The sequence below is a fragment of the Trachemys scripta genome, chromosome 7 (assembly GCF_013100865.1).
Source record: "Trachemys scripta elegans isolate TJP31775 chromosome 7, CAS_Tse_1.0, whole genome shotgun sequence".
Classification (NCBI taxonomy): domain Eukaryota; kingdom Metazoa; phylum Chordata; order Testudines; family Emydidae; genus Trachemys; species Trachemys scripta.
This window is the reverse complement of record NC_048304.1, coordinates 121,451,921-121,472,862: the sequence shown is the minus strand read 5'-3', so window position 1 is coordinate 121,472,862 and position 20,942 is coordinate 121,451,921. Positions and strand designations below refer to the sequence as shown.

At 42.8% G+C, this 20,942-nt stretch overlaps 1 protein-coding gene across 9 annotated transcripts in view; it reads right to left on the bottom strand.

The window, feature by feature from the left end:
- The window catches only part of STN1 (STN1 subunit of CST complex), a 69,089-nt gene that overhangs the window by 29,764 nt on the left and 18,383 nt on the right, over positions 1-20,942 (bottom strand). For 8 of the 9 annotated variants that reach the window (XM_034778003.1, XM_034778004.1, XM_034778001.1 and 5 more), the window contains 5 exons: positions 18,763-18,895; positions 15,632-15,827; positions 9,155-9,250; positions 5,986-6,057; positions 2,626-2,784 (listed from right to left, as the gene is read on the bottom strand). In XM_034778003.1, the coding sequence (XP_034633894.1) occupies positions 2,626-2,784; positions 5,986-6,057; positions 9,155-9,250; positions 15,632-15,764 (460 nt within the window). In that variant the 5' untranslated portion in view covers positions 15,765-15,827; positions 18,763-18,895. The remainder of the gene's footprint in view (positions 1-2,625; positions 2,785-5,985; positions 6,058-9,154; positions 9,251-15,631; positions 15,828-18,762; positions 18,896-20,942) is intronic. The other variant, XM_034778008.1, reaches the window with a different exon arrangement.

The window sequence follows — 20,942 nt, the reverse complement described above, 5'->3', positions numbered from 1 at the left end:
GCATTGAATGATCCTCCCCAGGTGGAACAATGGGTTCCTATCTGCAAGGCCTTGCAGGTAGTCTCTGCACAGAAACCTGTTTGGGGAGAAAGGGGAGCTGGATTCCTCCCTAGCCTGAGCACATGGCTTGAAGAGCTGCAGTTTCCTCATTTGCCTATCTGACAGAAGGGCAAAGACTATTTTAAAAGATGTGCTTCTTCAAGTCAAACAGAAGACCCAGAAGCAGAAGCACCAATATAGGAGGGGCCAGGGGGCCATGGCCCTCCCACTTTTAAAAAGCTGGGAGGCCTGGACTATCCACTTTGGTAGTGGTCCCACCTCCCCCCCTCCCGGCCAGGCCAGGAGCCGGAGCCTTGCCAGGGAGCCTGGGAAGCTGTGGGGGCCATGGACTCTCTACCTGCCTCAGGTAGTGGGGGGTGGGGGGAGTCAAGAGCAGCTCCCCGCCCATGTCCCCATCCCACAGGGCCCCCCCGCCCAGAGCAGGAGGGTCCACCCCATCCCACAGCTGCCCACGTGGCTTTTACCATAGTCCAGCTGCAGCCCCCCCAACCAGAGCCAGGGCCAGGTAAGAGCCATGTGCAGCGCATAGGCAGTTGTAGGGAACTGTGGACCCTCCTGCCCTGGGTCCATAGCTCCTGGCCTGCTCCGGCTTCTTGCTTCGCTGGGGGCAGGGCCTCAGGCAGAAGAGGAAGGGCAGGGGGCCCCGCCCCCCCACACTTTTGGGCAGGCTCTGCCACCCTTGCACAGAAGAAGGGACCTTGCCTCCTTAATGGACATGAATTAAATAGAGAGACTCACAGAAAGGGCTGAGATCAGACAGAAAAGGATTGCATTCAGTAGCTTGTTTTCCATTTATCTGTAACTCTCTTGTGCTTTCTAAGCGTAAGGAGAGTGAGTATGAGAGTGTGTCAGTCTTAGGGCATGTCTACATTACGATCCAGCAGGGGTCGATTTATCGAGTCTAGTGTAGGCGTGATAAATCAGCCACTGAGCACTCTTCCGTCGACTCCGGTATTCCACCGGAGCGAGAAGTGTAGGTGGAGTCGACGGGGGAGCATCAGCCGTTGACTTACTACAGTGAAGACACTGCGGTAAGTAGATCTAAGTACGTCGACTTTAGCTACGTTATTCACGTAGCTAACGTTGCGTAACTTAGATCAATTCCCCCCCGCCCACTCCCCCAGTTTAGACCAGGCTACGAAATTCCTTTGCTAAGCCTGTGTTTCCACGCTTTACTGCCATGTGGTCCCTGAAGGATGCAGGAAACCAGAGCTCACACTGCCACATTAATTCTGGGGTGTGGGGAGGGAGGGGAACATGTCTAAACAACTGGGGGGCTTGGGAGGGCTACGGTACTAGTTCCAGGGTCCAGGCAGCTGGACTTGGTGGGGGTCCCCGCTGTCAAACAGAGGGACTGAACCCAAGACCCCCAGAACTAGGAATTGTGACCAGTCACTATCCAGACCCAGGTGGTTTCTCAGCACATGGGATTGGGCAGTTGGATTCCATTACAACAAATTAGTGTCAGTCTAGAGAATGAGACTGGACCAGGTTGTGACAACTGTCACCTATTTTTCCAAAGTGATGTGGATCTGGGTGAAATGCAGTGTAAATGATCCATAATTTACATTGCAAGACTTTAGGAAGGTCCCTTCCCTAAGTCAAAGAAAACTGAAGTTGAATACTGAAACCACCATAACAAAGATCACAGTATCTGGATAGCATCCTTATACACATTATGGTTATTATCTTCAAGAATAGACTGTATGTTGGGGGTTTTTTTAGAACAGTGGCTCTCAACCTTTCCAGACTACTGTACCCCTTTCCGGAGTCTGATTTGTCTTGTGTACCCTGAAATTTCACCCAACTTAAAAACTATTTGCTTACAAAAATCAGACATAAAAATACAAAAGTGCACAGCACGCTATTACTGAAAAATTGCTGGCTGTCTTATTTTTATGATATACACCGGACCCTCGCTAGAATGCGCGTCTATATAGCGCGAATTCGCATATAACGTGGTTGCGGCCACGGATCCCAAATTTAATTACTTTAATTGCAATTCATTTTAACGCTGTTCCCGCGTTAATGCAGTACCGTGCATGAATCCCAAATCCCGCGTTCTAGCGAGGGTCCGGTGTAATTATATAATAAATCAACTGGAATTCAAATATTGTACTTACTTTTCAGTGTATAGTATATAGAGAAGTATAAAAAAGTCACTGTCTGTATGAAATTTTAGTTTGTACTGACTGTTAGTGCTTTTAATGTAGCCTGTTGTAAAACTAGGCAAATATCTAGATGAGTTGATGTACCCTTGTAAGACCTCTGTGTACCTGATTGAGAACCACTGTTTTAGAACATCTACAAAGAAGAGTCATGTTGTTCAGTGAACCGTACCGTGGGACTAAGATTATGTTGCTTATTAAAAACACATTCAGTTTCACCTCGAGAATTACAATGCAGAAGTATTAGATCAGAAATCATATCAAACATAGGATGTATGAAATGCTCTGAGATAAAGCTGAAGCGAAGCTAATAACTTAATATCCAGCACTGCGATCTTGTCACAAGTTCACTTAATTATTGTGTTGTGGTTATTTAAGAGAAACCGATACTGCTCACAATAGATGGAGGCCTGAATTTCTCGCTGCTCTCTGTAGATTCGGATATGACCTCGGACTCTGACAACATCCCCAATTTCCAGCTTGGTTTTCTGGAGCACCTCTTCCTGGAGCTTCTTCATTTGTTCAACTAGATCACTGCTGCAAGATGTGCCTAGTTCTGATGCAAAAGATGTTGGGTAATCAGAGATAAATCTTAGAATGATGCTTTCGTTGTCACAATTTCAAGGCAGAATTATCAGAGAAGATCAGCTAAGAGGAGACGGTTACTTAACCTGTGCAGTAGTTGAGGTTCTTCAAGATGCGTGTCCCTGTGGGTGCTCCACTTCAGGTGTCAGTGCATCCCGGCACCGTTGATTTGAGATTTTTGGTAGTAGTGTCCATCTGGGTCGTGCATGCGCAGTGAGACGTTGGCACCTCATCAAGTGCATGCATGACCCGACGCCCTCTGTTCCTTCTCTACAGTACAGTCCATACTGCGAACTCCGAAGTAAAGGCGAGGAGTGGGTAGTGGAGCACACAGAGGGACACACATCTTAAAGAACCTCAGCTACTGCACAGAGTGAGTAATCTTCTCTTCTTCTCCAAGTGCTGTACCTGTGGGTTCACCACTTCAGGTGACTGAAGAGCAGCGCCCTTGTGTGGATGGAAGGGGCTTCGGAGTTGTATGCACAGTGGAGGCTAGCACCATGAGACCTAGCATTGTGTCTGAGCTTGAACCTTGAGTAATTGCATAATGGTTCGGAAATGTGTGTTCAGAGGCCCAGTGGCCGCTCTGCATATGTCTACGACTGGTACGTTATTTAAGAAAGCTATTGAGGTAGACACTGATCTTGTTGAATGGGCGCTAATCCCTGATGGGAGTTCTGTTTTGTGCTGTTGATAACACACATGGATGCAATTGGAGATCCATTTCAATCATCTCTGTGTGGATATTGCAGAGCCCTTGGAACACTGTGTTGTGGAAACAAAAAGTCGGGGGGATTTTCAGAAGGGCTGTGTTCTGTCCAGGTAGAATATTAATGTGTGCCTGACATCTAAAGTATGTAGGACAGCCTCTTGTGTTTTCCCATGGGGTTTGGGATAAAATTTAGACAGGTGAATCGGTTGATTGAAGTGTAAAGAGGAATTCTTTTTTTCCAAAAGGAAAAAGGAGATGGGAAACTATTAACAAACTAAAACTTAAATATCACTAATTAATTCAAACTATTTCTCATTATTTTCCTATGCTGTCGTCGACACTGCTACGGAGCTCCATTTCAGGCTGAGAACAGTTGAGAAGGAACTGAGGGGGTCAGGGCGCACGCGTGCTAGATGTGGCTCCAACGGCGCCGCAAGACAATCACTGTGCATGCGCAATCCAGAGGGACACTGCTACTCCGATCAATGGCACCAGGACGCACAAACACCTGAAATGGAGCACCCACAGGAACAGCACTTGAAGAAGAACCGAAGTTTCATGGTGCCATCTTATTAAAGAGGGCAGCATGCTCGGCATCATTGGAGTTCCCAGGCAGCACATCTCTGATGTGTCCGTTTTTAGTTTAAGGCTCTGCAGTTACTTATTTGTTTTTTTTAAAAACTATTCAGGTATTGTTCTTCATGGAAAAACACATCTCAATTTCTCACCGGGAACAAAACCTGAACTGTGATCAAAAACAAAGATTTTAATTGTAAATTGGGCATCCCTTGCAGACTGTTAGGCTCAGCAAAATCAGCAGTGCTGTCATATAGGGGGAGGGATAGCTCAGTGGTTTGAGCATTGGCCTACTAAACCCAGAGTTGTGAGTTCAATCCTTGAGGGGGCCACTTAGGGATCTGGGGCAAAATCAGTACTTGGTCCTGCTAGTGAAAGCAGCAGGCTGGACTCGATGACCTTTCAGGGTCCCTTCCAGTTCTATGAGATAGGAAGGAATATCTCCATATAGAAGGGAAAGCCTGAGTCATCTGAGGTAACACAAAAGCAGTCATGTGGTGCCATTTTGTGCCTGTAATGATGTGAATGTATCTTGACAGATCTTCACATTTATGTAACACCTTTGCTTGAGAGTCAAGCTGATTCCTTAATTGTTTGAAACCTAAAGCGTGATCCTGGCAGCTACAATCATGGCTGCAGCAGGCTGGAAAAGAATCTGCCTGTTTCTTCCAACAGATGGTTTTATAAATTATAAGCTATTTTACCAATGGAAAGAGATTATCCAAAGAAAACAGATCATATTCTACAAAAAGGTAGCAGCACCATTTGCTAACCTGCTCAGAACGAACACAGACTAATACACCTTCCAGAAGAAACTTGGTGGCCTTATTGGCGTATTATATTTTGGAAATTAATGCTTTACCTTGATATACTTATTTGGGAGTGAGACATGCATTAAAATCAGCTCTGTTAAACACACAGGGCCAAATTATCTACTGGTGTAAATGAGCACCGTTCCACTGACTTCAAAAGTCTTCCACCCAGTTACACCAGCAGAGAATTCTCCCCCTCCCCCAACGTATAACTGACCTCAAGGGTGACAGTGTGATATCAGTTATAAATGTGTCTGATCTAGAGCCTCTTGAATTCAGTGCAAGACTTCAATGGACTTTTCCACACCCCTAATCTGAGTGTAAAGCAGTTAAGGGAGTAGCAAGGGGGGAAAATGCCTTAGGAAAGGAAGCCAGACATAAGTAAACAATTTCACTACTACTGATCTCCAAGGACTGCATCACCACTTTTTTGCAGATTTGGAACAGTTCAGCTCACTGAACAATTTCCTTCATGTTTTCAGGTGGTTATAGGCTATTTTCATGGCACTCAATGATGGTCACATACATGTGGGAGCAGGAAAAACAAATATCCACACAAACTGAAAAATGGTGGGCACACACATGCATGATGTATCAGAGAAAAAACAGAACAGGCCACAAAAGTCAACTGGTTCGGTTTGCAAATTGCAGCTGTAACAAATGGCAAGTTTCCAAGATTTTTTTTTTTTTTTTTTTTTTTTTTTTTACCAGATGAGGTCACACAATGGGCCATAGGAAGAAAATTCTTTGTACTGTCAAACAAACGCTACATCACTCTGATAAGCAGTGGTACTAATGGTCATAGATGCAATGTTATTGTTGGCATCACCATTAGTAACAGCACAAGACGACTGTATAGGGAGAAACTATGTTACAGGGTAAGCCTCTCAAAGCAGCCCAGACTATAGGATGTACTTGTAAATATTCTTTGTGCCTGTGAATGCAATTTGCTCTTGTGTTGACTTGATAATTTACCATACAATCTGAAAAAAAAAAAAAAAAAACCCACAACCCACACAAATGGAAGTGTTATTAAGTCACAGCTGAAAACTGTTATGTATTCATACATTACCTGAGAAAGGCTTTTCTGCTTCCCTGAGATTTTTCCAGCAGATGCAGTTTATGACCCCAGTACTGTCATCCACTGTAAGAGAATTGCAGTAATCAAGGAAACAATTGGTCTTGGCATTCCAAGAGATCTTAACCCACAGCACAGCCCTACTTGTTTTGTCAGTACCCCTTTGGCTCAGCCATAGAAGGACACGTTATTTGCATTATTTTTCTAAATAGTATAATACTTCATCTTATTCTGAATCACGTGCCAAAAGTAGTCCTCAATTTAGACTTTTGCAGCATCCTCTCTCTGCATCTATTGAAAATTGCACTGCAAATGTTAACTCAAATATTTTAAGTAAAATCATAAACACACTGAAACAAAACCCATCTACCATATTCTGCACATCTACAGCCCCTTTCATCTTAGAGTATCTTATATTAATTAGGCCTTACAAAACCCACACAATGTAGGCAAGTATTACTACCCTTTAACATTTAGACTGTAAATTCTTTGGGACCAGACCATGTCTTTGTGTGTATGTATGTACAGCACCTAGTACAATCCTGATTCAATGCCTCTAGGTGTTATTGCACTATATTATATATAAAAATGAAGTTAATGGAAGCAGAAAGGGGTTTAAACTAACATTTTCAAAAGTAGCTTCTAATTTTGAGTGGTCAACTCAAGGCAACTTGGGTCCGATTTTCAGGAGTGCTGAGCGTCCATAAATTATTATCACCGCGCTGCTTGGCACCTCCAGCCCTATATCTCAAGTTGGGCATCCAAAACAATTGAGGCTCTCAAAATCAGAGGCCACTTTGGAGAATGCTGGTTTGACTCGTCCAGGGTTACACAGCAAGACAGCCACAGTCAGAAATAAGCTTTGGGAGTCCTGACTCCCACTCCTCTTCAACTAACCATGATGAAACTAGGTATTCTCTCAGAGACAGCAGAGGACACACCAATGTTCTCAATACAACTCTTTTTCCCCTGCCCCCATTCCAATTCTTTTTTAAAAGGTCAGAAATGGAGCTGTCAGACCTGAGGCAGAAAGATGGTCTTAGAGTTAAGGAATGGTACTGAGATATACAGGTTCTGATCCTGCCAAACAGAATTCTACCATGACCTTGGGCAAGTCACTTAGGCCAAGATTTACGAAGCTGGGTTCCTAGAGTTTCGCCCCTATATCTATATTTAAGCACAGAAATAAGTGGTCCGATTTACAGAACGCTGAGCACTCACAGCTGCCCCCTGAATTCTAAGTTTTGGCCTTTACCTCTGTGCCTCATTCCCCATCCAAGCCTCATTTGCTGATTGGGGGCAATTTACCCATTTTAAGGTGTGCAGCAAGGCTTAATTCAATGTTTTTAAAGTACTTTAAGATTCTCAGATGGACTAAGTCACAGAACTGCAAAGTGAAAGAGACAACCCTCACAAATGCAGGCATGTATTTAGGGAAGAGGTTTTTCAGAAGCACAAATGGTAGTGAAGGCCCTAAATACCACTGACTTTCAAAGAGAGTTGGGCATCTAGCTGCCATTTGTGCCTTTGAAAAGTCTTCTCCACCGTTGTTCCAACTGCTCAAATATCTTGGCAAAAGTTGAATGCAAAAAGGTCGGAGGAGAGCAGGCTAGATGATAGCTCTATTCAAACCTGTTGATCTAGCATCCGAGACCTTAAGTCCACACATTCTCAGGTTCTTTTGTTTTTATTCTTCTGTATCCTGCACTGGTCAGATGTCTTGAGCTATCTTAGACCAATATGTGGAACCCCCTTTCCCTTCAAGTGTTCTTGCAAACTCAGATCCTTTTATTATTATACTGCAGCAGCATCCAACCATGCCAACTGCTTGCCAAAAACAGAGAAGACAGACAGACAGACAATCTAAACACAGGAGACACTTTAGTATTTGAAGTGATGTCCAATACAAGATCTCATTAGATTTCTGACTTCACTTTCACCACGGATCATCCTTCCACCTCTTATTTTAGGTATTTACATGGTCCCTATTACCATAGCAGCTGAGTATTTCACAGTCTTTAATCTCTCCTCACAACACCCCTACGAGGCAGGAAGTGTTATAATCCCCATTTTACAGATGGGGAACAGAAGCACAAGAGATTAAGTGACTCACCCAAACCCATACAGGAAAACTTTGGCGAAGCAGGGAACTGGATGGTGATCTCCCCAGTCCCAGGCATATGCCATAACCACTGTCCCATCCCACCCTTCCTCTCCTCAGGTGCCCACGCCAACCTGATGTGCCATCACTATTCCAGTGTGCCCTTCTTTACAGCAGAAATTCCAATTTAGTACAAGGGCCTGGAAGGAGAGTTTAAAAAAAAAGAAAAAAAAAGCTAGGTTAGTGAAAATGTCTGAAGTTTGGGAGAAGTTGGAGTGGAGGGGAGAAGCTCCTTGTGGATGAAGGCAAGGACTGGTGCACTGGGGAAGCATAAATATTCTATTATGAGTGGGGTAGAGAGCAAGTGACTCATCTTATTGAACAGCAACCTTTCAGTCAGTAAATAGCATGGGTGGATTCAGAATCCCAAATAGCATGCCTTTGCAAAACAGGATGGCTAAGGCCCAGTTTTTTAAAGCTATCTGGCACCTAGAGATGCAAATAGGCACCCAGTGGATTTTCAAAAGCTCCTACCCACCTAAATGCCAATGGGAAAATTCCACTACACACCTATCTGCATTTTTGCACATCTAAATACCTTTAAAACTCTGGTCCTAAGACATGGGGGCAAAAGGAAAAAAAAACTAGAAGGGATCCCTTCATGCTAGTAAGGAGAAAAGGGAAGTGACTTCCCCTTTGCAGAAACCATCAGATCTATTTACATTTGATAAGAGTTTTGCATACAAGTTAAGAGCAAGAGTCTGTGTTCCTGGATTCTATTCCCTGCTCTGACTCACCCAAGGCCACACAGCAAATCAATGATACTTAATCATGTCTCCTTAGCTTCCCCGCCTGAAAAACAGGGATAATACTTTCTTGCCTTTTTAAAGTGCTTTGAAATCTTCGTCTGAAATGTGTTATAAAACAGTGAAAAGTATAATCAAGAAAGAGTGTCTTTTCAAGAACAGACAATGGTCCAAACCAATGAGACAACTTCTAGGTTCTAACGGTTATGAAGGTTGGAATCCAGGAAATGCTAAGAAACAAAAAAACTCTTCTTACCTCCATAGTTATAGAAGGCATCTCGTTCTTTTGTTAGAACCACTGTCCCAACAACATCCACCTGTCTTATTGGATGTCCATTATAAAAGAATATACCTATGGAGAAAGACACAGAATATTTCCGTTAAGTGTGACCGAATACTGCTTGCAGGAGTTCTACATTGGTTAGCCATTCACGTCATTAGAAAGAGGATCCTCTTGTTCTTTCAATGAGTTTTAAAGTTAGCGAATGTTTACTTATATCAAAAATACCTGATCGATGAAAATGGGAAAAAATAGTTGTACTAGTTCATGGAGTACACTGAGGCACAGTACTAGTGCCACCCACTTACTATGCTAAAAGGAGATGTCAACAGTTTTGAATTTTGTAGTCAACAGACACTACAGGTCTTCATAATTTGATCCTCTCTCTCCTTTCTTGAATATTTTGACTAGCTGCAAAATAGTTAAATGTGATTTTATTTGTCATCATTAGGCTTCAGAGTAAACGTTCTTTTAAATAAATATGAGCAGTTTATACATCTCCCTGTACTTCTATTTGAGGCTGTCTACAGATTGAGGCAGAAATCACTGAATCTTTTAAATTTTTAAGGCTATTTTCACAACCAAAAGGGCTAAGAAAGGGACCATTTAAAATAGACAAACTTAGATTCTGAAGCACAAGATGCAGGTATCAGGGGAAACTACTAGCTCATTTAACCACTGCAACCAGTCCCCCCATAAAATATCCCTTCCAGACTTCATTTCTATGCTTCCATGAAACAGACTTTGACAACGCTATTGAGTATCAAAATATGTCTGAGAAACCTCAAAGCCCTTTTGTCAGCTTCTGCCCAGCATTCACTTAAGAAATACGGAAGCCACTATGACCACCCAATACCTTTATCGAGAAACAAAACTAAAAACGCTTAAGTAAACACTCATGCGACATGCCATATATACAACCACAGAATGCATTAGTGCTCATACCATCAGAACAACACACTATGTAGAAAGGAGAGAAGGTAATTCAAGAGATTTAAATAACTTGGACTGCTAATTATTTTAAATGCATATATTACAGTATCTTCCATTTCAAAAGATTGCAGCCCCACTGAGATGCAGACCCATATGATATGGACAGCTGGCAACTAGCATACGACACGCTGAACAAAACTAGGAATTGGAGAGGGAAAGATTTGGCTCAAGACACCAAGGCAAATCCCTAACCTTATGAAGGAAGACATGGGATATTTTAATGCACATACAACAGTCAGGAGGTCAGTTTAATGTGTGGAATCAAAACTGATTAAAACCCTAAAATAACCTATTCTACATAGCCAGAGACATAGCCTGAACAGGTCTTCAATAACCTTCAATGGGCCTGGAATTAACTTCTTCACATTTCTGAGTCACAGGCAAGTTTTCAAGGTGATGCACAAGTGTTTAGCCACACAATTTATATGGAAGTTGTGCTGACAAAAGCTCACAACATGCATTGAAGAATTATCCACTGCTGTGATCTCAGAGCTGGGTGTATTTGTTGTGCAGCTGCAGATAAGGGCTAGAGTAGGAAACATTTACAGGACTGACCACTTTCCTTTTGTCTTCTCCCTATGTTTAATCATAAACAACAATTAATGCTTATATAGAAAAACTCTTCCAAGGATGCCAAGGCAGTTTATATACAGTAATTATACTTCACCACCCTTGACATAGGCAAATATTACCACCATTATGTTTCAGCTGCACTGTAAACATCTCAGGGCGGGGACTGTGCCTTGCTTCACTTTTGTACAGTGCAGAGGCAGTCCTCGGTACATTATTCTGCCCTTTTCACAGATGGGAACATTGAGGCACAGAATGACTAAGTTGTGCAGCTGGGAGTGCTGACTCCCAATCCCTAGAAGAACATACAGAAAGCCACCTCACTGAGATTTAAACAGCATTTGCCAGCATTTCTTTAAAGGGTGACATACTGGTGTTTTATATTGTTGAGTTATTTAACTGGATGGTTTGAGGAACTAAATCAGGAGTTTCTCCATCTCTAGGTCACTGGTTCAAACTCTGCTCAGAATGGTAGATATCAAAATCCATTACCAGCTACCAGTCACCCTGTGGCCTGCATGAAGTGAAGGATATTCTCAATCAAGCTCTTAGTAAACAGCTATATACATTTATAATTTTTAAATTCTCCATTACAGTTATTTCGGATATAACTCACATGCTTTATTCTGCAGCATTTGACTTTGTTTCTTGAAGGGAAAGAAGGTAAGGTGAGAAGCAGTGTGAAGGAGACATAAATCTTAGTTGGACACTCCATGTCTCTACACACATGCAGAGAGCAGGTCATGGCAACTCAGAAGGACCCAGAAGTTTCCAGAACAGGGTGTGGCAGTGACTTGATGCGTTCAACAGCTGTTTGGAGGCCGTATATGATGTGTTCACTGTGGGCAACCCAACTGGATGGGTCACCCTTGGAGAGCTGAGCTGGAGCATGTGTGTGTGTGTGTGTGTGTGTGTGTGTGTATGCGGGGGGAGGTTATAAATATAAGAGTTACAGACAGCTCTGTAGACTGTCAGTGGCTGATCTATGCAGGACCAAGAGATGTGTCTGTCTGCTGTGAGAATTGGGTCTCAGTCCCTGCACCTCTTTGGATACAGGCTACAGTCTTCTGTTTCACCACCACCTGAGAGAACCAGTGAGCCAGTAAACCAGAGCCTGGAATGGTGTTGGTTGTGGAGATCCCCTGACAGGATTCTGAAGTGTTTAAAAGGACTGAGATTCTGCCATTTCTCAAGCGCTGAAAAGTCCACGACACACGTTCCATACTATCAGAGGGGTAGCCATGTTTGCTGCTTTTACAGATCCAGACTAAGAGTCCTGTGGCACCTTATAGACTAACAGACGTATTGGAGCATGAGCTTTTGTGGGTGAATACCAACTTCATCAGATGCATGTGATCCGACGAAGCGGGTATTCACCCACGAAAGCTCATGCTCCAATACATCTGTTAGTCTATAAGGTGCCACAGGACTCTTTGCTATTCCATACTATGGTCACACTATAAAGACTGAGAAATCACTCACAATCAGAGGAGACGTGTTTTGATGTGTGTGAACTGAAGTATAGAAAATGTTATGCTGAAAACTTGTATTTGAATGTTTGTTACAGAAACAAAAAGGGGGAAAGTCAATATATTAAATACCAGTAGATGTACTGTCTAGTAGCTTTGTTTAAAAGTTATGTATAATATCCAAAAACTTATTTACAAGGTTTTGAGTGCACCATGTTTACACTTGCTAAGCAAAACAGAATACTCTTTGAAAATTCCCTGGAAATTATTAATATCCATTTATTGGGTTTTACATACTATAACCCTAAGATTTAACTCTGTGTAATGCTTTCCGAGAAGTCTTTAAGAGACAGAACTTTGGCCTGTGCTTCTAGAAAAAGTTGCTGAGGTACAGGAAGAAGGGAGTGTATAGTTCTACAGAATATAGCCTGTATACAGAGTTATCTAGTATATAGCCTGGCCATCACTCTGTCCCCATTACAAAGACTGTCTGAACAGAGGTATAATGGATAGATCATACATGTGGAACTGCCCGCTGACCTCTTTAGGGTCAGGGATCTTAAAAGTTTTGATAAAAACTGGAGCCCCGTATCTTTAACTGAGCAGTACAAAATCATAGAAGCATAGAATCTTTAATGACTGCTGTTAGTGAGCCTGCTTTTATACTATTCATAGCTTCCCTTTTTTGTTGATAAGGTGCTGTCACACTGCAGAGTCAGTAATCTGGCTAGCTGCACTTTAACACTGAAAAAGAGGCTCATTTCCATGCTGTAATTACATTGTGTTGTTGCATTTGACACCCACTCTCATTTCAAGGCGTCTGGGGCATCACAATTGCTGCTTTTATCTGGGTGGTTTTCAGCCTTCATGTCACCATATACAACAGGAGAGAAGCTGGCTGGGTTTACGTTTTCCCCAGTTCTGTTCTAAGGGATTAGTCATGGTTTCCTAGAATCCTAGCAGTTAGATCTGGAAAAAGACTTATTAGATCATTTAGTTCATACTCCCAGTGCCAGTGCAGGATCATTCCATACAGCACATTCTTTAGTGAGCAGTACAATCCCGACATAAATAAATTTGAGTGATGGGCCTTCCGGCCCTTCCCTAGGGAGTCTGTTTCACAATCAAACAGATCTGACTGCAAGGATGTTTTCCCATAAGTTCAGCCTATGTTTACTTTTTAATTTCCTCCCATTGCTCTTTGTGACGACCTAAGTCATTCCCAATTATCATTAATGACTGGTTTTTAGCCAATTATATACTTAACAGCATCTGGTCTTTAAGAAAACCATTAGAGGGGGGAATTTTGGCAGCAAATGTATACATATCCCGTTCCCCCACCAGCCTCCCACCGAACACTTATTTGTGTATGGTTCTATTCCGATGGCATTGAATGTGGGGGAAAAAGACATGCTGGAAGGACCTGGGATGGTTCATATAGTGTGTGTGCACACGTGCAACCCCCACCAAAGAGATGGACAAGAGAATTAGGATTGTTTGTTCCATGACTTTTCATCCTTATATGGCACAGCAAAGTCTGTTAATATACACACATGTACACACGTGCGCACACACACACACCTGCAATGACCTTGGTTGTGCAAAGAGACAAATCCACAGAAAGTGGGGAAAACTTGCATGCCCCAATTTTAAAAGGGTGGCATCTTTATGAGCACCTTATTTATAAGATTAATGACAAAAATTGTGGCAGATGAGGAATCTCTCTCAAATAAAACCTCATGGCATACAAATGAGAAATATAAGAACATATTTGGGAGAGGAAGAAGTGCTGTAGTTGTCTAGGACGTTAAAAGAAGAGCAAGAGTATGTTTGTTGATGTTCATAAAATTTTTATTCTTCCACTGTGTGCTATTATTAATTGTTTTGCAGAAGCATCTAGAAGCCCCAGTCATGGGCCAGGACCCCACTGTGCTAGGTGATGTACAACACAGAGAACAGAGAGAGACAGTCTCTGTATTATTGTTTTTAAATCAAGAAAAGATTAAGTAATTAAAGATGACAGTCTGTCAATTCTTTGAAGGCAAGGACATTCTTTTCATTGATGTGTGCATAGCACCTAGCACAATGGGGCCATTATCTCAGATTTTAAAATACAAGATTAACCATCAGCAGTAACTCCATATTTGGTCACTGCCCCAGGTCAACAGGTTCTTTGAAAACACCCATCATATCTATTTCCACAGAAGTAAATATGCTGGTCTTGTACACTCCATGTTGTCCCTAAGGGCACAACACTAGATGTCAGGAGAGCATAACAAAGCTAGTTCTTGGCTTCCGGAAGGAGACTAGCGTCATTCCTATTGTCAATGAAAAGTTAATATATTAACAAAAATCAAGAGCAGTGCTTCAAGGGTAAAGCAAGCCAAGGACCTTCTTTTATTCAAGGGGATAAATATATATACCTAGCTTTTCTTGTAGATAAACCTACTCAGGACTAGCTGGTTTTCATGATTAACTCTCTAGGTTTTCCTATGGGTTTTCCTTCCCTTGTCCCTCCCCACAAGAACAGTCTTAAATCCTGCCCGAAATACTTCGGGGTACATAGACCCCATTATAGCCTGTTTAGGTTCTTCCTAGTGATAACAGCAACCCAATGTCAGCCCTATGCTGCATTAGAAAATGTATATATGTGGGCGATATTGGCTGGAGCTCCACAGGAAACAGACAGCAAAGCATACAATTTCAAACAATGGTTAGGAAATAAAAGGTGTGGCATAAGAGTCAGCACAGAATGAACCACAAGGCTTTCCAAATACATGAAGTATCCTTCATTCATATGTAGAAACCAAACAGGCAAAGCCCATTCCTATTTCTTACTACCTATGAATGTGCCCAGACAAAACACACTGCTTTTTTAAAACATTTAAATACAGTAAAGTGGCCACCTTTCAACATGAAGGCAATAAAAGAAAAGTCTGGAAACCCTCCATAAACATTTTTAAATGGCTTGAGGGGGAAAAAGCATAACAATTTTTTTAAACAATTAAGCTTTATTAGATCCTAGCAACACACATACAGAGAAAGTTAGTGAAGCCTTTCTGTTCTGCCAAACAAGTCTCTTAATTTTAGAGAGATTGTTTCATACCAGTTAGAACAATGGAGAAGGCATCAGGTCTCCTAAGTTCCATTTCCAGCACTGCCACTACAATTCTACATAAATTAATACACGTTCTTTGACCTCTGTGTCTCAGCTGTCCTGATGGAGACAATACTGACCTACCTCACAGGAGTGTTGAGGACTCACTCAGCAACGTTCAAGAAGACTCTGAGATCCTTGGACAGTCAGCGCTACATAACTAAGACTGCAACTTTGTAAAGCTGATACTGTTCTACAATAACACCCATTACTAATTAAACCCATTACATTTCTATACACACCAAAGAAATCAGACACACATACCTGGAACCTGCTTAGATTCTTTCATTTCCTTTATATCCTTAATGTAGAGTCTTGCAAATGCAGAAAAGACAGGATCCAACCCCCATAACAGGGAAGGCATCTCTGCTTCATACTTCACAGGGTTGGACTGCATTCAGAAACCAAGTGACCAATTCCCATGAACAAGGACAGGCTGGGGATTGCTGATGATCTTTATCTACACAGGTAAAAAGATGCTATTACATACAGCCCTCAGAAATTGATAGTGAGTTTCCGGAAACTGTAGCACAAAACATGGTAAAATATCTGCTGTACTAGCTTACTAGAAGTGAGTGACCAGTAGTAGCACCAATAGCATTCTGCCATCAACTCCTTCAAATTAAAACACAAATTAAGGGGATTTCCCTACAGAAGTACAATGATAGAAAGATGTCCAAAATATATTTCACTAATAGAGTTGAAGCATCACATGCCTTCTTTTTACCTTTTTTACTTTTCTATTTCTCTTTTTATTTATGGTTTTCTTCCTCTTCCCCCTCACCCCATAAAAAAGTATCTTCCCCTATTCGTCTGCTTGAATATTTTACTGAAAAATTAGCTTATTTTATTGGAACAAAATGAAAGCAGCCACCTCTTCCCCATTTTGTCCCACAAAACCTTCAATGCTTCATACTGGTTACCTCCCCTTCCCTTTCATTCTGATTACTGTCTTGTTCTCTTCTCTCACCACCATCATGACTAATTTAGACATCCCACGAGGCAGATAATTTCAGAAAACAGGTGTTCTGCCCAAAAATACCTGCCCGGGGACACCCAGTAGGAATTTTGAGCCTTAACATGCATTTTTGTTAACTTCCCCTTTGCTGGCATTTAACTTGTTCCTGTAAAGTACTCCAGGTTGCCCCAGAGTATGAAAGGAACGGTAAAAAACAGCTCTATTTGTCCCCTTTTGCTGGGGAAGAACAAAAGAGGAATACCACTCTCCTTCAACCTCCCCAGTTTTAAGTGCAACAGTCATTCATGCTGATATAAAGGTGAAGACATTTTTATTGCTCAAGTTCCTCAATGCAGCCACTCCCTTTTGTTTATGCAAAATTAATACCAGTTTGCTGTGCCTGGATTTATTTTTGTTTCCTCCTTCCACAGGCAACTCTACTTTCTTCCATGCTGACCCTTACATATGGAAGGCCTTCCAAAACCTACTCAACCACCCTCTCCTCATTAAATCCCTCCACGAAGTTAATGTCTCCCATGAAACCTACAAAGGTGTGAATTACATCAGAGGTCTCGACTTTTTTCTTTCTTATCCCCTGCCCCAACATTCTATAAAAACTCCACAGCCCACCTGTGCCACAATTGTTTTTCTGCATATAAAAGCCAGGGCCAGCATTAGGGTGTAGCAAACAGGGCAATTGCTCCCGGCCCCATGCTATAGGAGGTCCCGCAATGCTAAGTTGATTCAGCCCCAGGTGGCAGGGCTCGGGGCCACGGGCTTCAGCCCCCCATGGTGGGGCTTTGGCTTTCTGCCCTGGGCCCCAGCGAGTCATGCTGGCCCTGCTTGGAGGACCCCCTGAAACCTGCTCACAGCCCCCAGGGAGCCCCAGACCCAGGGTTGAGAACCGCTGAACTACATGATGTTTAGATCAAACCCTACCAAGTAGCATACATGAACTAATTCAGTCACTGTATGATCTTATCAATTTAACTCTGGCCCACCTCACCCGTCCCTGTTCCTTTTTGGAGCTGTACTCACCATTGCTCATTATGCCTGTATGAAATCTAGATTGTAAGCTTTACAAAGCAAGGTTGTTGGCAAATTGTGTGTTTTGTAGGGTACCTAACACGCCTATAGGCATGGCAAAATTATTACTATCAGAGGTCAAAGCAAGAGATAAGAACAGCCGTCCGAGTTCAAATGCCAGAGCTCAGGATCAAGACAGAGTCAGAGCGAGGAACTGGAGCCAAGGGACAGACGTGGAGTCAGAGAAGGCAGGAGCAGGGTTGTTTCAGAAGCAGGAGTGAGGCTGGGACAGGACTGGAACAAGGCAAGGTGCAGGGCAGGGTCTAGGTTGGAGCAGGACCGAAGCAGGGCTTGGAGTGAGGCAGAGAATTCACAGGCCTGTGCATTGAGCCAGCCAGAAAGCTACTGCCTGGCTTAAGATCTGGCCTGATAGCTTCCTAAGTGAACCAGGCAGCCTAGCGGACTCCTCAGACTGTCAGGAGTCTGAGCAGGTACAGCCGCAGGGCCTTATTCCTGACACCAGATTAGAGTGAGGGGAAGCAGTTCCGCTTAACCCTCTCCCACCCAGAAGGAAGAAGGGTTAAGATATCATGCCTGTCTCATGATGCTATGATATAAACTATTCAATTTTAGGGGCACTTCTTCCCTGGAAAGTAACTTAACACAAGCAGATGGTTTTGGTTCCCTAGGGAAATTTTTCTTTTTGTATAAATCAGTATCTCCCAAACAAAAGTCATCAGGTATATTCCACACATTGAATTCCAGCATCTGTCACAATTTTACAATAGAAGACATTTCTCTGAGCCAAGCCCAAGATGACACTTCTAGACCTAAAAGCAACAAGGGAAGAGTTAGGCAACAAGCAGGTCTGACTACATTTTACTGCATAAATTCACATGTGCTGGGGGTGGAGCAGAAGAAGAAAGTCAGCAGTGGCACACGTGAATCCCTGGGATAATTAATGAAGGACTTTCCATCAGTAGCCCAGGAAATAAGGAAGTATTTAGGACTTCAATAGCAATTACTGTATTTTAAGGATGACCAAACATTCCCAAAAGGTATATAGGTTGGATGGGCACTTTCCTGAAATCCTGGCCCCGTACACAGTTTGCATGAAGTGAAGCATCTGCCCTCAACTTTTCCTTCTCCCCCATCCAGCAGAGAGAAGGATCCAGCATGCATTGCTCTAATTTGAGCAGTTTACCCTGTTAGGGCCTACTTTGGCAATTCTTTGGTCCCCTAGAGATCTAAAGGAGAACACAAGTATACAGGGACTCATGATGCTATACCTCTCCACCCCTGCTGTGACTTCCATTCATCTAGTATCATGGATCTCCACAACAGTTCTGTATTGAATTATCCCTGTCATTCCTTATAAGCACATTGGGAACATACCACCATCTGGGCTTACCTTAAGAAAGGCCTCCCTTTTTCTCTCCTACTCCAAGAGAGGGATGGAAAAGAAACTTTTCAATGCACCTACTGGGCAATATTTTTCATTACTTCATGCACATTTATAATGTCATTCACAAATGTGCTTCCGGCTAGGAGAAGAGAAGAAAGAAAAAATAAGTTAAAACAAATGCTGTCTGCCCTACCCATAGGAAACTTGACCCTAGCTCCAAGTACCCTACCCATAGGAACCCTAACCCTAGGCCAAGGACCCCTACCCATAGGATCCCCTAATGCCTAGCTAAAGTACATGGTCTTCCTATGTCTGAAAATTGACACCGGAAGTTTTGACACTCGAGGCAGAGTATCCCAGGGGTTTATTAATTAGTAAGTCACCTGGGGAGAAAGTGGAACTTTCCATTATTCTAGTAGTGGCTTTAAACGCCTAATTAGTACTGGTTAATTGTTATCTGGAAGGAAGATAGCAGCTACCCTGTAAACTGAAGGTTTAGGGACATAGCAGGTTCCCTGGAGATGTGTAGATATTTGTGCCATTATCGATCACAATGCTAACAAACAATTCTGAGTAGATGCTATGCACACTTAATACTTTAAATACCAAAATGCTGTGACAATTCTTAGCAATGCAAACACGACAGAGCCCCACCAAAAGGTTAGCCCCTCTTGGACTTCATTGCATACACATGGTGTAGACCTTAGGGCAGTGGTCCTCAAACTGTGAGGTGTGTCCCTATAGGGGGGTGTGGAGGAATGTTCGGGGGGAGGGGGGGGACAGTGGGGTCCAGGCCAACCCCCACAGGGGGCAGGGAAGGAACGTCACATAGCCCCATTCTGCCCCAAGCTCCGGTCCCAGCCTCAGCCCTTGGCTCTGACCACAGTGCAGCTCCACTCATGGCCCCGATCCTGGGTCCCCGGCTCCAGACTCTGGATCCCACGCGGGTGCACACAGATTCCATTATGGGTTGGGGGGGCACAACATAAAAAGTTTGGGGACCACTGTCTTAGGGATTTTGCTGTTGCAGTGTTAGAGCTTCAGTCCCGCTGGAGGAAGAGAAAGGCTTGGATGCATGAGTTTGTTAGATATAAAAAACATTTCTACTCCAGAGATAGATGGTACAGCCACAATAAAAACAAAAACAGGATAGTCCGCTGTTTGGAGCATTGTATCATGGTTCTTAGATTCCAAGGCCAGAAAAGACCATTGGGATTATCTAGTCTGACTCCCTGTATAACACATGCCATAGAACTCCCAAAATCATTCCTAGAGCAGATCCTCTAGAAAAACATCAAATCTTGATTTTAAAATGGTCAGTGATGGAGAATCCACAACGACCCTGGGTAAACTGTTCCAATGATTAATAACTCTGTTAAAAAATTATTTCCAGTCTGAATTTGTCTAGCTTCAGCTTCAAGCCACTGGATTCTCTCTCTGCTAGACTGAAGAGCCCATTATCAAATATTGGTTCCCCACATATATACTTACAGGTTGTAATCAAGTCACCCCCTAACATTCTCTTTGCTAAGCTAAGTAGATTGAGATCCTTGAGTCTACCACGTTAGGACATGTTTTCTAATCCTTTATCATTCTCTTGGCTTTTCTCTGAACCCCTTTCCAATTTATCAACATCCTTCTTGAATTGTGGGAACCAGAACTGGACACAGTAATCCAGCAGCAGTTGCACAAGTGCAAAATACAGAGACAAAATAACTTCTCTATCCCTACTTGAGATTCCCCGGTTTATACTTCCCAGGACTGCATTGGCTCTTTTGACCATAGCATCAAACTGATCAGCAGGGCCTGCCAAACAGTTGATCGGTGAGTGGCTGGTTGGTGCAGAGCACCCGCTATTATTTTTCCAGGGGTTCTCCAGCCCCAGAACACCCACGGAGTCAGCATCTAGGATAATTACCCATAACTATATAAGAGTTATTGTTGAGCAAATAACTTTTTGCCATACTACCAGTACCCAGTTCACTGCATGTACAGAATTTCCTGTGAGGCATTAGTGCATCATCATAGAAAGGGTATTATATGGATTGGAGGAAAAAATAGTCTTGTATCGGATTACCAACCTGATGTTTACGTGTACTCTGTGATGAATACTCTTGTGACTGGGACAGTAATCTGCTAGAGAAACACTTTGTTTACATAATACTGTGTCATACTGCATTTCTTTT